A 12,055-nucleotide genomic window follows, 5' to 3' on the forward strand; every position below is an offset into this window, starting at 1 on the left:
TGATATATCATGACATTTTCTAAACAAAACTCTTATAGTTATCATTATTATTCTTAAATGTATATATCTAACTTGAGGTTATTTCTTTTAATCTTCTTAATTTTATCTTTATTAAAAGTGGAATTTCTTTAATCCACCTCTAGTATCTTTAGCTAGTGTATTACCACTTATTTTTTCTATAGGTCTTTGACTCCATATATTATATTTAGATATTTTATAAATTTCTTCTTTAGAAATATGATTTTTATTAATTTTTCTATCATTTCATCGAAAAGTCTTTTCTTCTCCGATTATATTTCCTAATTTTATATCTTTTGTTCATTCTTAGGAATTTCTTCTAATTGATTATTAGAATTGCTTCCTGTATTAAACATAAATATATATTCTTCTTTATCTCGTATCAAAATCTATTTCGATATTAATTTATATAATATTTCCTCGGATTTATTTCCTCTTCCGAACATATTTCTAAATCTTGTTCTTCAAGAGTTTTAATAATTTTTCTTGCACTTTTTCCTTTATTAGGACAATTTGGTGCTATATGTCATTCTTCATCACATATAAAACATTTACATATTTGTTCTTTTAGGTTTTTAGAAGTTTTTCTTCCGACAAATATTTTCTTTTATTATAACCAGTATTTTTTATTTCTGGTTTCCATCTAACTAGGTTATATCTTCTATTTTTCTTTTTATGTTTTTTATAAGTATTAAAACGTATGTGTTTACATCCAAATTCTCATTCATTTTTAAAATTTATGTACAATACTTATTACTTAATTTATGCTTAATTTGTTTAGAAGCCTTACTTTGTAGACAAAATAAAGTTATTATTTCTTTTGCAAAATTAATTCTATTTCCTATATAATCTATGTTTTCGGTTTTACTCCAGTTATTTTGCTATGCTTTTTAAATAAGAATTGTATTTTTTATACAAATCTCATCCCATGATGGTGGTAATTTATGAAAATATTGGTTTTCTAAAATTCTATATTTTCATTTTTTAGTTTTGATATTCATGAAGAAATTTTTACAAAATTCTTCTAAATATCTAATGTCACATAATTTATTTTTGACAATATATAATTAGACTGACAATCCTGATCTTTTTTATCAGTATAGCCACAAAATTCTATTTTTAGAATAAACGTTAATCCTTTTAAAAGATCTCTGGGAGTTCCAAACTAGTTAATTAACTGCCCTTTTTGTTCTTTACCTTTCTCAGATTCTTCCCATCTTCTTAGAAATTGTAGAACATCTCATTGAGATGTTCCAACAAAATAGTTTAGAAAATTTTCTTTTGACCCGTACATATTGTTGTTGCTATTAACAACAATAGTCATAGATTATGCTCAATCATCTATGATTTTTTCATAGTCTGCTATAGGAACATTAGTTAGATTTAAGTATATTCCTTCTTGAGCAACATTTCTTTTGTTTTGATCATCTATTCTATGTGGGACCTGGATGAGTAGATGATTCTCCTAAATTTTAGATTTTATTTCATTTGTAGCAATGTTTTTGATTTGATTACCAAAAATTCTAGTTGTATTTTCAACTTTTCATAATCTTTATTAAAAGATCTTAGATAGTCATCTATTTGAAGACCGGCTCTATTTTTCTTTTTCCATAATGATCTGCTTTTATCAAGATCCATAGGTTCTGTATTTCTATATTTTCTTTCTCATTTGTTGAAGTATTTTCTTCATCGTAATTATAACCGTAACATTTATATATTCTAAACCGATAGAATTATTAGAACTACTACTATTGTCTATAGTACCATAATTTAACATATAATGATAATTAAATAATGTAAACAAATCTTTATATTTTTCATAAAGTTGTTCTATTAGTTTTAGATATTCTGTTCTTTCATTTTTATCGATGTCTTAATAAATTTATTTGTCCAATGTTCTATAAGTTGTTTATAGGATTGGAAATCATATTTTTATTGATAGTATTTTTTTTGTTTTTCGTGTTTTTATTTCTTTTATTTGTAGAAGATGATTCTTCCGAGGAAGTATCTTCTTCTTCCGACAAAGTTAATCTTATATTACTATTTCCATAATATGAATGTTTTAAATCTATTTCTTGTTCTATATTTTGATTAATAAGAACTTGTTCTAATTTATTATTAACATCGATAAGATTTCTTTAGATACGTTGTTCAAATCTAATTATGTAACTTCACTTAAATTATTTACTTGTTGCTCTATTTTACTTACTTTATCATATAATTTATGAAAATACATAGAAGTAATATTCATTAAACTATTAAAACCTTTACTCGAGCTGAAATATTGTTTTCATTTTTAGAGTCAATATGCATGGCATGATTGCGAATTTTATCTTTGTATAGACAATCTATTTCTTCTATGAATTTTATCTTTGGTACCTAAAACCTTCTGTCTTTGTTCTAAAAGAGCCAACAGTCATACACAAACATAAATAGACAATAGTAAGAAAAAATAACAAATATATGAATTTTAACACCGAATTACCTGAATTTATTCTAAATAAATAGTATTAAAAGATACGCAAATAAAATATTGCTATTTCTATATCAATGGAATGGAATATAACATAATAATAAAATTTCAAAATATAATAAAATAGTTAAAATATGATATAAGCCCTTATACTCTTCTCAAATTTGGAATTTAGTTATTCTACTTTTATTTTTAAGAATTTAATCCTTTATTTTTAGATTTTAAAATTTAAGTCTAGTTGTTAACATTAATAAATTTGTTATTATGACATTTTAAAATAAAAAATACACCCTCAACAACCATGTAATTAAAAATAACATTGTAATGAACTTTAATTTAATAAAATAATTTTAACAATGCTAACAAATAAACCTGAATTTTGAAATCTGAAAAATAAACAGACCGAATTTCTAAAAATTAAAAGTATATAAACTAAATTTCAAATTTAAGAAAAGTATAGGGACTTATAACGTATTTTAACTAGAATAAATAAGTATTGCTTATAAAAGCGGCAAAAGCTAACTACTCTCTCACATACACACTGATGCAAAGCTCTTCACTTTTTTATTTTTGCATATTGTGGTTTTCACACTTCATTAAAGTTTGCATCTTTCAGACAGCAAGAAAGACATCTCTGCAACTTCAACTCAAAGCAAGCAACTTTTTCTTTTCATGAAAAACATGTTCATGCTATATTATATAACCATTTTATTTCTCTTTTTAGGACAGTTTCATTTGTTGGGTTTGTCTTAAAATTGTTTAAATTATCTTTTCATGTTTTCTTATGATTTTAAACAATGAAAGTTGAGTTCTTTATTTTTTTAATGCTAGTTCATGTACTTTTGGTGTTGGACTTTTAGCTCAGGCGTTCAAAGGTGGTTCAAAGATAGGAATTTGTTGGAGTTACTGGGTTTATTTTTGTTGAAAAATAGTGGTTAAAGTTGGAATCTTTAATGGGGATTGAAAAGGGAAATTTGGGTGATTTTGTAATCTTATTGACAAATTAGAGAAACGCCATTTGCATTTTAAGCTCTGGGGAAATGGCTAGAGTAAGGAAAAGGAATATACATTTAAGCAAACTCTGTTCCTTTTCGTGTTGTCGTCGACCGAGTCAACCGAGTTCGACCGATGAATATGACAGAATCGGTCAAAAAGGGTACTCAAGAGTGGTGTATTGTAATGAACCTGATTGTGAAGAGCAAATTCGTTTAAAGTATAGGAGAAATTATGTTTCCACTACTAAGTATACAGCAGCTAATTTTATCCCAAAGTCTTTGTTTGAGCAATTTAGGAGGGTTGCAAACATATACTTTCTTGTTGTTGCTTGTGTTTCGTTTAGTCCGTTGGCACCTTATTCTGCACCGAGCGTTCTTGTGCCGTTAATCGTGGTGATTGGAGCTACAATGGCTAAAGAAGGCATCGAAGATTATCGGCGAAAACAGCAGGTCATGCTTGTGCCCTTCTTTGGATTTCCACCATTTTTTTATTGATACTCGGCTCCTTATTTTGTTCTTAATATATATTTTTTTCTTTTTCTGTCGGTTTATGTAACATATCTGAAGTAGCTTTTCCTCGGTTTCAGGATGTAGAGGCAAACAATCGGACAGTTGAAGTTTATGACGGAAATAGTTCTTTCAACGAAACCAAATGGAAGAATCTCCGTGTCGGTGACATTGTTAAGGTGCATAAGGATGAATATTTTCCGGCTGATCTACTCTTACTTTCTTCGGACTATGAAGACGGTGTTTGTTATGTTGAGACGATGAACCTCGATGGAGAGACTAATTTAAAGTCAAAGCATCCGTTAGAGGTAACATCTTTGATTCGTGATGTAGAGACTGTTAAGGGATTTAGAGCGGTGATTAAGTGTGAGGATCCAAATGAACATCTTTACAAATTCGTTGGAACATTGTACTACGAATGTCAACAATATGCACTTTCACCGCAACAAATCCTTTTGAGAGGTACTAAACTGAAAGGTCCTGATTATATCAATGGTGTGGTTATCTTCACTGGACACGATACGAAAGTAATGCAGAATGCTATGGACCCTCCTTCGAAGAGGACAAGGATAGAGAGAAGGATGGATAAAATAATTTATGTCCTTTTCAGTGCTTTGATTTTGGTATCATTCATAGGGTCTCTACTTTTCGGAATTGAAACTAAAAAAGATGGTGGCGATTACGGAAGGTGGTATCTCCGACCGGATATCACGACTGTATTCTTTGACCCGAGGAGACCTTCAGTGGCTGCTTTTTTGCATTTCTTGACAGGTCTGATGTTGTATGGGTATTTGATACCAATATCATTGTATGTTTCCATCGAGATTTGCAAGGTTTTACAAAGCATTTTCATTAACCAAGACCAGGCTATGTATGATGAGGAAACCAAGAGGTCGGCACATGCACGGACATCTAATTTGAACGAGGAACTTGGTCAGGTCTTCACTATACTCTCTGACAAAACCGGAACTTTGACATGTAACAAGATGGAGTTTGTGAAATGCTCGATTGCTGGCACTGCCTATGGTTGTGGCATGACTGAGGTTGAAATTGCATTGGCTAGGAAAAGAGGTGAGACATTGGATGAACAAAGGGATATTGATACAGTGGAATCTAGAGAACCTGTTAAGGGTTTCAACTTCCGAGATGGACGCATTATGAACCGGAAATGGGTGCACGAACCTTATCGAGATTACATAGAGAAGTTCTTTAGGGTCTTAGCACTTTGCCATACAGCCGTTCCTGAAGTACTAGACCCCGGTAAGATTTTTTATGAGGCTGAGTCGCCAGATGAAGCAGCATTCGTCATTGCTGCACGAGAAGTCGGTTTTCAGTTTGTCAAAAGGAATCAAACCAGCATACAACTGCGTGAACTGGATCGTAGTAGTGGGGAAATAGTTGACAGGTAAACTTTTCGGAACCTTCGATTATATTCTTAGTCAAACCAGCTGTATGTTGCTTTTCAGTTTCTCCTACTTTTATATTTTTTTCCGGGATCTGCTATTTGAACTTTGGTTTACATTGCATATGAACGAATAAGTTTCTGCATTTCAGAGTATACGAGCTTCTTCATGTGTTGGAGTTCAGTAGCACTCGTAGAAGGATGTCCGTAATAGTAAGGAACCCAGAAAGACAGTTATTGCTCCTTGCTAAGGGGGCAGACAGGTCAGAACTCGTAATCCATAAATCTGCATTCAGACATATTTGATGTTGAACTTGATTTATCGCTATGTTATTCAGTGTGATATTTGAAAGGCTGTCAGAACAAGGACGGATGTTCGAGGCGGAGACCAAAGAGCATATCGAAAGGTATTCTGAGGCAGGATTACGAACTTTGGCAGTCGCTTATCGTGAGCTTGATGATGATGAGTATAAAAGGTGGGAACAAGAATATGTGAAGGCCAAAACTTCTGTAAGTGCCAATAGAGATGATTTGCTGGATGTGATGGCTGAGTTGATTGAAAGGGATTTAATTCTTCTTGGTGCTACAGCTATTGAAGACAAACTACAAAAGGGGGTCAGTTACAGTAGTCTTCGTTTTCCTTGAAGTACTTGTGTCCGACAGTCGTGTCCAATTCATATTTGCAAATATGCACCAACTTAAAAAAAAAAAACGAATATACTCATGTTATATATCCGTACAATAACACTGGGGTTCAAGTTACATGGTTGTAACCTATGTATGTAGATAAGATTTGTATGAACAGCTATATTCCTCTGTTATGTAGGTCCCAGACTGTATTGACAAGCTTGCACAGGCTGGAATAAATATATGGGTATTGACCGGTGACAAGAAGGGAACTGCTATTAATATCGGGTATGCCAATGCCGGCAAGTTGGATTCAACTTTTCCAGTATTAATAATGCGTATAAACATAAATGATATAGATGCTATATTTCTACAGGTATGCATGCAGTCTGCTAAGACATGGAATGAAAGAGATTTTGGTCATACTTGAAAATCCCGGAATTGCAGCCGTCGAAAGGGATACGGAAGACTTTGCAAAGGTATAATTCACATTTGTCTTAAAGTGATGTTGATGCAATCTTTCATGGGGAAAATCTGAATATATAATTTTTCTTAGGCTTCTGAAATTGTAGAAAAGCAAATAGACGAAGGAATATCTCAAGTAACTGGCGGAAGCAGCACCCAGTTTGGTTTGATTATCGATGGCCAGTCCTTGATTTTTGCTCTGGACAAGAAGCTCATAATGCGCTTTATGGAGCTAGCAATGAAATGTGCTACTGTTATATGCTGTCGATCTTCCCCGAAACAAAAAGCTATTGTAAGTGTGGTGTTTAGGATAATCAAGTAAACTATCAGAGTTTCATGAAGATTATCAAGCTTTGGCATGAAAATAATCTGATAGAAATTTAGAAGATATGCAGGTTACTAGATGGGTGAAATCAGTAACAGGTAGAACGACACTAGCAATTGGTGATGGTGCAAACGATGTTGGCATGATTCAAGAGGCTGATATTGGAGTTGGCATCACTGGTGTCGAAGGGATGCAGGTAAATATATATATATATATACATATTTCATTTTGGTAGGCTTTAGTATCCCGGTTTCGGTGTCAATTTGTGGCCAATGCTTGATAGTTCATCCATGTTATTCGAACAATTCAATGATACAACACGATCTGTTATGAACCGTAACTGTCTAGATTTCTGATTTTATGTTTAATGACTACTGCAAATTGCAGGCTGCGATGTCAAGTGATTTTTCGATTGCACAATTTCGTTTCCTGGAACGTTTATTATTAGTTCATGGCCATTGGTGTTACAGGCGAATAACCATGATGGTAAAAGCTAGTCGGTCCTGCTCTCATCTCTCTCTCTGAAACTAAACTGAGATAGTCTTATGATTTTTGTATCTTGACTCTAGAGAATGATATTGTTTGCTGTTCTGTTCCATGTTTCGGGGACTTATTAGGCAAACGTTTAAGAATACAAACTATGCGTGCATACATCTAAGTTTATTTTTTCTTGTATACTGCAGATATGCTACTTTTTCTACAAGAACATCACTTTTGGATTTACTTTGTTTTGGTTCGAGGCCTACTCTTCTTTCTCCGCTCAGCCAGCTTATAATGATTGGTACATGTCAAGCTACAATGTCTTATTCACTTCACTTCCGGTAATTGCTCTTGGTGTTTTCGACCAGGATTTTTCAGCCCGACACTGCCTTGAGGTAAACAATTCTTTCTATTCTTTCTTTATTCCTTGAAGATAAATTTGTTACACATTGACAATTAGAAAGGAAGTTGGGGGCCTTAAAATGAAACCCTAACTCAGTTTTAACCACGAGTTACACGTAACGACATAGTTGTGAAACAATGGTAGTTTTCTTTATCAATCTGACCATTGCTCTTCTCAAAATTTAAACCAGGATTTTGATTTGAACTATGTTTTTCTGCTTCAGAAAAATTAAACCGTGTCAATCTGTTGGCTTAGAATTGTTCTATATCTCGGATCAATTTAGTACATTCGTAGGAATACATGGCATGTCAACCGAATACCATTATTTACTATTCTTCTATCTATATGTAAATGTTATTTCACTTGGACTGACAATCATTTCATTTTTCTTTTGCAGTATCCTTCATTATACAAAGAGGGCATAGACGATGTCCTCTTCCGCTGGACCCACATACTCGGCTGGATGTTTAATGGAGTTCTTAGTTCCGTAATTATATTCTTCTTAACTGCAAACTCAATAACTGGTCAAGCATTCCGCAAAGACGGTCAAGTTGCCGATTATTCGGTTCTCGGGCTGACGATGTATACATGTGTTGTTTTGGCGGTAAATTGCCAAATGGCACTCTGCATCAATTACTTCACATGGATCCAGCACCTCTTCATATGGGGCAGTATTACCTTGTGGTTTAAATTCTTGTTGGTTTACGGTTCGATTCCACCGACATTATCTACAACGGCATACAAGGTTTTCATCGAAGCTTGCGCTCCAAGCATTCAATATTGGCTCACCATCATCCTCGTTGTTATTGCTACACTACTACCTTGGTTTTCCTATAGGGCTTTTCAGACTCGGTTTCGATCTATGGTGCGTGATTGTATACAAACATGAAGATCGTAAGGATTGAGCATGATATGGCTGAAACAAGATTGTCGGAAAGCATAGGTACCGGCTTTGCCTTGACAGATTCAGATCAGAGTCTGAAGGTAAGGATTAGGGTTACTTTTTTTCTCGGTGTTGGTTTTAAGTATAGGTCAATATGAGAGCATGAAGATCAGATGAAATGGAACCCCAACATTTGATTTATTTTTTCATAAGCTTAACTTTTAAATGTTAAATGAAGGCGATGATGAATTCTTAAATTTTTTTCAACAATCAAAATGAAATGTAGTCCAATTATAGTAGATTTCATACAAGGACTTGAAATTTGCTAAGGAAAAGCTTATGTAGAACCTTCATGCAATTATCTTTAGGAAAGGGCATACAGATTTCAAATGCTAGTATCAACCTAAAAAAGATGAGATTTAGTATGTTAGGGTTCATTCTCCTCAACCATTGAAACCCAATATCCAACAAGTCAGAGTTTGAATTTTAGCATCCCTCAAGCCATTTCTTTATATTCTTAAGTACGGATTCGAATCTCAACATCTACATCAAGTGATATCTTACACTGGATACGCAAACTTTAGGAATGGTATCACTGAACTTTAGGATTCCCTCTCTGCATCATATCTAACTAATCTTTAAAGTCATTTGTAATGAATGTGACCAAGTTTCTCATGCCACAACTCCAAGCCAGAAACCTTAGCTTTGTTCCACACAATAGATTGAACTGTTTTGCTGCAGTTGTAAAAAGTGAGTGTGCCTTTCATTATCTTCCCACTGGACTTTGATGAAACCAAACACTTTTTTGATGAAATTGACAAGTATACCTTAATCACACAATTGACTAATACTTATCTAGTTTTACTTTTAGTCCATCTACAAGAAAAACATTCTTCGAATTTGGCACTCCAGGAACTTTAAGTGTTCGTTTCCTAAGGATATTAACATTTTTACGTATGTGTAGTATTTTTGTCTATATACACATGTATTTTTCGAATAAATTGATTTAATAAAATATTCATTGATTACATTAATATTCTTTATATACTCTCCTTAAACGATTTTGTATGCAAAGCAAAATAGAAGCAAATATTGGCTCACTGATTATCTAATATTTAGTTAATACTAAAGCAATATTATGTGGTTGAATCGTAATAAGTAAGGATAACTTGCATTTAATCTAAATATGTCCTTAATCTAATTGGAAATAAACAAATCGATTGAAAGACTAATATGTCATCTACCAAGTCCAATTGGGGAGATGTTTTGTCTTGAGCATCGGAGCGAATGACTCCTAAAAATTAAAGATATCTTATGAGGGCAACACACTTATGAAAAAGTCATTAGACGAGCACTTATTAAGTAGCTTTCGTAATGGTATGTAATTAAAGAGGCTTTAGTTACGATATTATAGTGGAATGACTTCGTGACTAAATAATTTTATAATTAATAGATAAAAAGTTGGGACTTAATTATAAATTATTTGAGTTCTAATTATCTATGTCTGATCGGTTCCTCCACTGGTTCGTTAAACCCAGAAATGAATTGCATGTAAAACCAAATGGATAGAAAAGAACATAAATGAATGAAAATGATAAAGTTAGAGAAATGAGACGCTTTCACAAATGAATATGTTTTTTTACGAAGTATAGAAATGACTTGAGAATTAATTTAAGATTTTTTGAATTATTATTTGATTAATTATAATTAAATAACTAAAGTTCAAAAATAAAATAAAATAAATTAGTCATTATAAATCTATTGAATAAGGAAATTAAATATATTTTCTCATAAATTCTTTTACATTAAAGTTGTCATGACTTTAACGGAATTAGAATTGGATTGAGAAAATATTTAAATGTGAAATTAATTTAGTTAGTTTAAGTAATTGAATGGATAATATTTATTTTGAGAAATAGAAAATAAATACTAGTAATATTTACTAGCGTGTGTAAGGTCGTGTTTTCTATTTAAATAATATTATTTTACAATTGACCTACAATCATAAATTTCATACACCGTTATTCTACGAGAAAATAGTGAAAATTTATTATCTAAGAATAAATTCTATTTTATGAGAATTACGATATTCATCGGTTTCTATTAGAGAGAAATTACTTTCATACTGAAAGTAATCACACCGTTTCTTTTTCTATGTTAGGTTCGTGTTGTGTTGTTCGAGTCCACACTTGACGTAATTCAGGTATTGATTGAAAGTCAAGATCGACTTGAATTTATTTCGCACAAAACATAGGTGCTTTTCGATTATAGTTTATTGCTATAATTCAGAATTGTTGGAGGAATCTTCATCACTCCAGGTTACACACAATAATTTCTTCTTTTTCTTCAGGATGTTAACACAATCAACATGGGTATGTCCAAATTCGTAACACTCATGGACTAGATTCCTTTCTTATTCTCTCTCTCAACCTCTTCTTTGATAACCACACCTTTGGTTTTATTCTTGGGAATGGTTTTAGTGGGTTCAAACTTCTTAGATCTTCTGGATTGCTTCTTAAAGGCTTTGTTGAAGATTTGTGTAAGCAGGGCAAATGGAGTTGGCAGTAGGCATTGCATCTGTCACTTGCAAAGAACTACTTCTTTCTCCTTTGCCTTTGTTTCATTTGACTTCTTCTAGGTTTATTTCAAAGGTTTGCAACAATCCAATTAGTTCATCAATCTCAACACCTTTCTAATCAATTTGAGTTGGATTATTCTTCTTCAACAGCAAATGCTCGATTTAAACAGACCCCAAAGCTTTGAATAAAATTCACCAATAATTTCTGAATCCTACATTCCTAGGTTCTTGAATTTAGTAGTTAACATCTGTATCTTAGATCATTTTATTGTGCTAGTTCTTTCATGAACAATTTCAAAGATGTTTCATATCTCCTTAACAGTTATACACTTTGGAATCCTCTTAAACTCTTATGCATCGACACCACAAAATATAGTATAGAAAGCTTTAGAAAGTTGCAAGTCATTCTTCATCAATGGTGTAAGCTAACTCAAATTTATGATTTCTTCATGCTTCCGTATCACTCATAAGTGGTTGCTATCCAATGAGAACAAAGCACCAAACTTTCTCAGCACTGAACTTGATGAAGGCTTTCATTCTTGCCTTACAAAAAGCATAGTTGGAACCCTTCAACATAGGATGACGAGCAACTGAAGGTTCTTCCATGTCTTGCAATTAACAACACCAAAAAGCATCACAAGGTATGTTAAGTGGGAGGCTTTAATATCAATGGTTGGAATGAATAGTAGAAAAATGCTAAAAAAAACAGAGTGTTGAATGGAAGTGATGGCTGTAGTGACCACTAAATGTGGCACTGCAATAAGAACAGAATAAATTGTTTACACAATTTAGTTTCGCTACGTTTTCAAAGCCTAAATTTACTATCTTTGAACCCAGTACAATAAGTGATTCAAATTCTATCACGCCCTGGTATAACTACCTCACTTTTATACCTAAAG

General features: G+C 32.5%; 1 protein-coding gene across 3 annotated transcripts; it reads left to right on the plus strand.

The window, feature by feature from the left end:
• Positions 1 to 3,046: 3,046 nt before the first annotated feature.
• LOC105768734 (probable phospholipid-transporting ATPase 8) lies at positions 3,047 to 8,835 on the plus strand. Of its 3 annotated transcripts, none has more exons than XR_001125900.2 (11): positions 3,047 to 3,936; positions 4,074 to 5,398; positions 5,548 to 5,658; positions 5,734 to 6,010; positions 6,222 to 6,310; positions 6,399 to 6,501; positions 6,579 to 6,779; positions 6,883 to 7,008; positions 7,200 to 7,312; positions 7,496 to 7,687; positions 8,093 to 8,242. XR_001125900.2 is itself a non-coding variant. In XM_012588866.2 (11 exons), the coding sequence occupies exons 1-11, from the start codon at positions 3,532 to 3,534 to the stop codon at positions 8,582 to 8,584; spliced, it is 3,420 nt and encodes a 1,139-aa protein (XP_012444320.1). In that variant the 5' UTR covers positions 3,049 to 3,531; the 3' UTR covers positions 8,585 to 8,835. The 3 variants fall into 3 exon arrangements, 2 of the variants coding, with proteins under 2 accessions (XP_052489867.1, XP_012444320.1); XM_012588866.2 differs by having other exon boundaries at positions 3,049 to 3,936; positions 7,200 to 7,298; positions 8,093 to 8,835; XM_052633907.1 differs by lacking the exon at positions 7,200 to 7,312 and having other exon boundaries at positions 8,093 to 8,835.
• Positions 8,836 to 12,055: the final 3,220 nt, after the last annotated feature.

The sequence above is a fragment of the Gossypium raimondii genome, chromosome 7, assembly GCF_025698545.1.
Source record: "Gossypium raimondii isolate GPD5lz chromosome 7, ASM2569854v1, whole genome shotgun sequence".
In the NCBI taxonomy this organism is placed as follows: domain Eukaryota; kingdom Viridiplantae; phylum Streptophyta; class Magnoliopsida; order Malvales; family Malvaceae; genus Gossypium; species Gossypium raimondii.

What these genes read in the sequence shown, in the direction of transcription:
- LOC105768734 (XM_012588866.2), top strand. Translation starts at nt 3,532, where the DNA reads ATGGCTAGAGTAAGGAAAAGGAATATACATTTAAGCAAACTCTGTTCC. An exon ending in ATTATCGGCGAAAACAGCAG is followed by an intron (nt 3,937 to 4,073) that starts GTCATGCTTGTG and finishes CCTCGGTTTCAG; the next exon opens with GATGTAGAGGCAAACAATCG. An exon ending in ACAGGCGAATAACCATGATG is followed by an intron (nt 7,299 to 7,495) that starts GTAAAAGCTAGT and finishes TGTATACTGCAG; the next exon opens with ATATGCTACTTTTTCTACAA.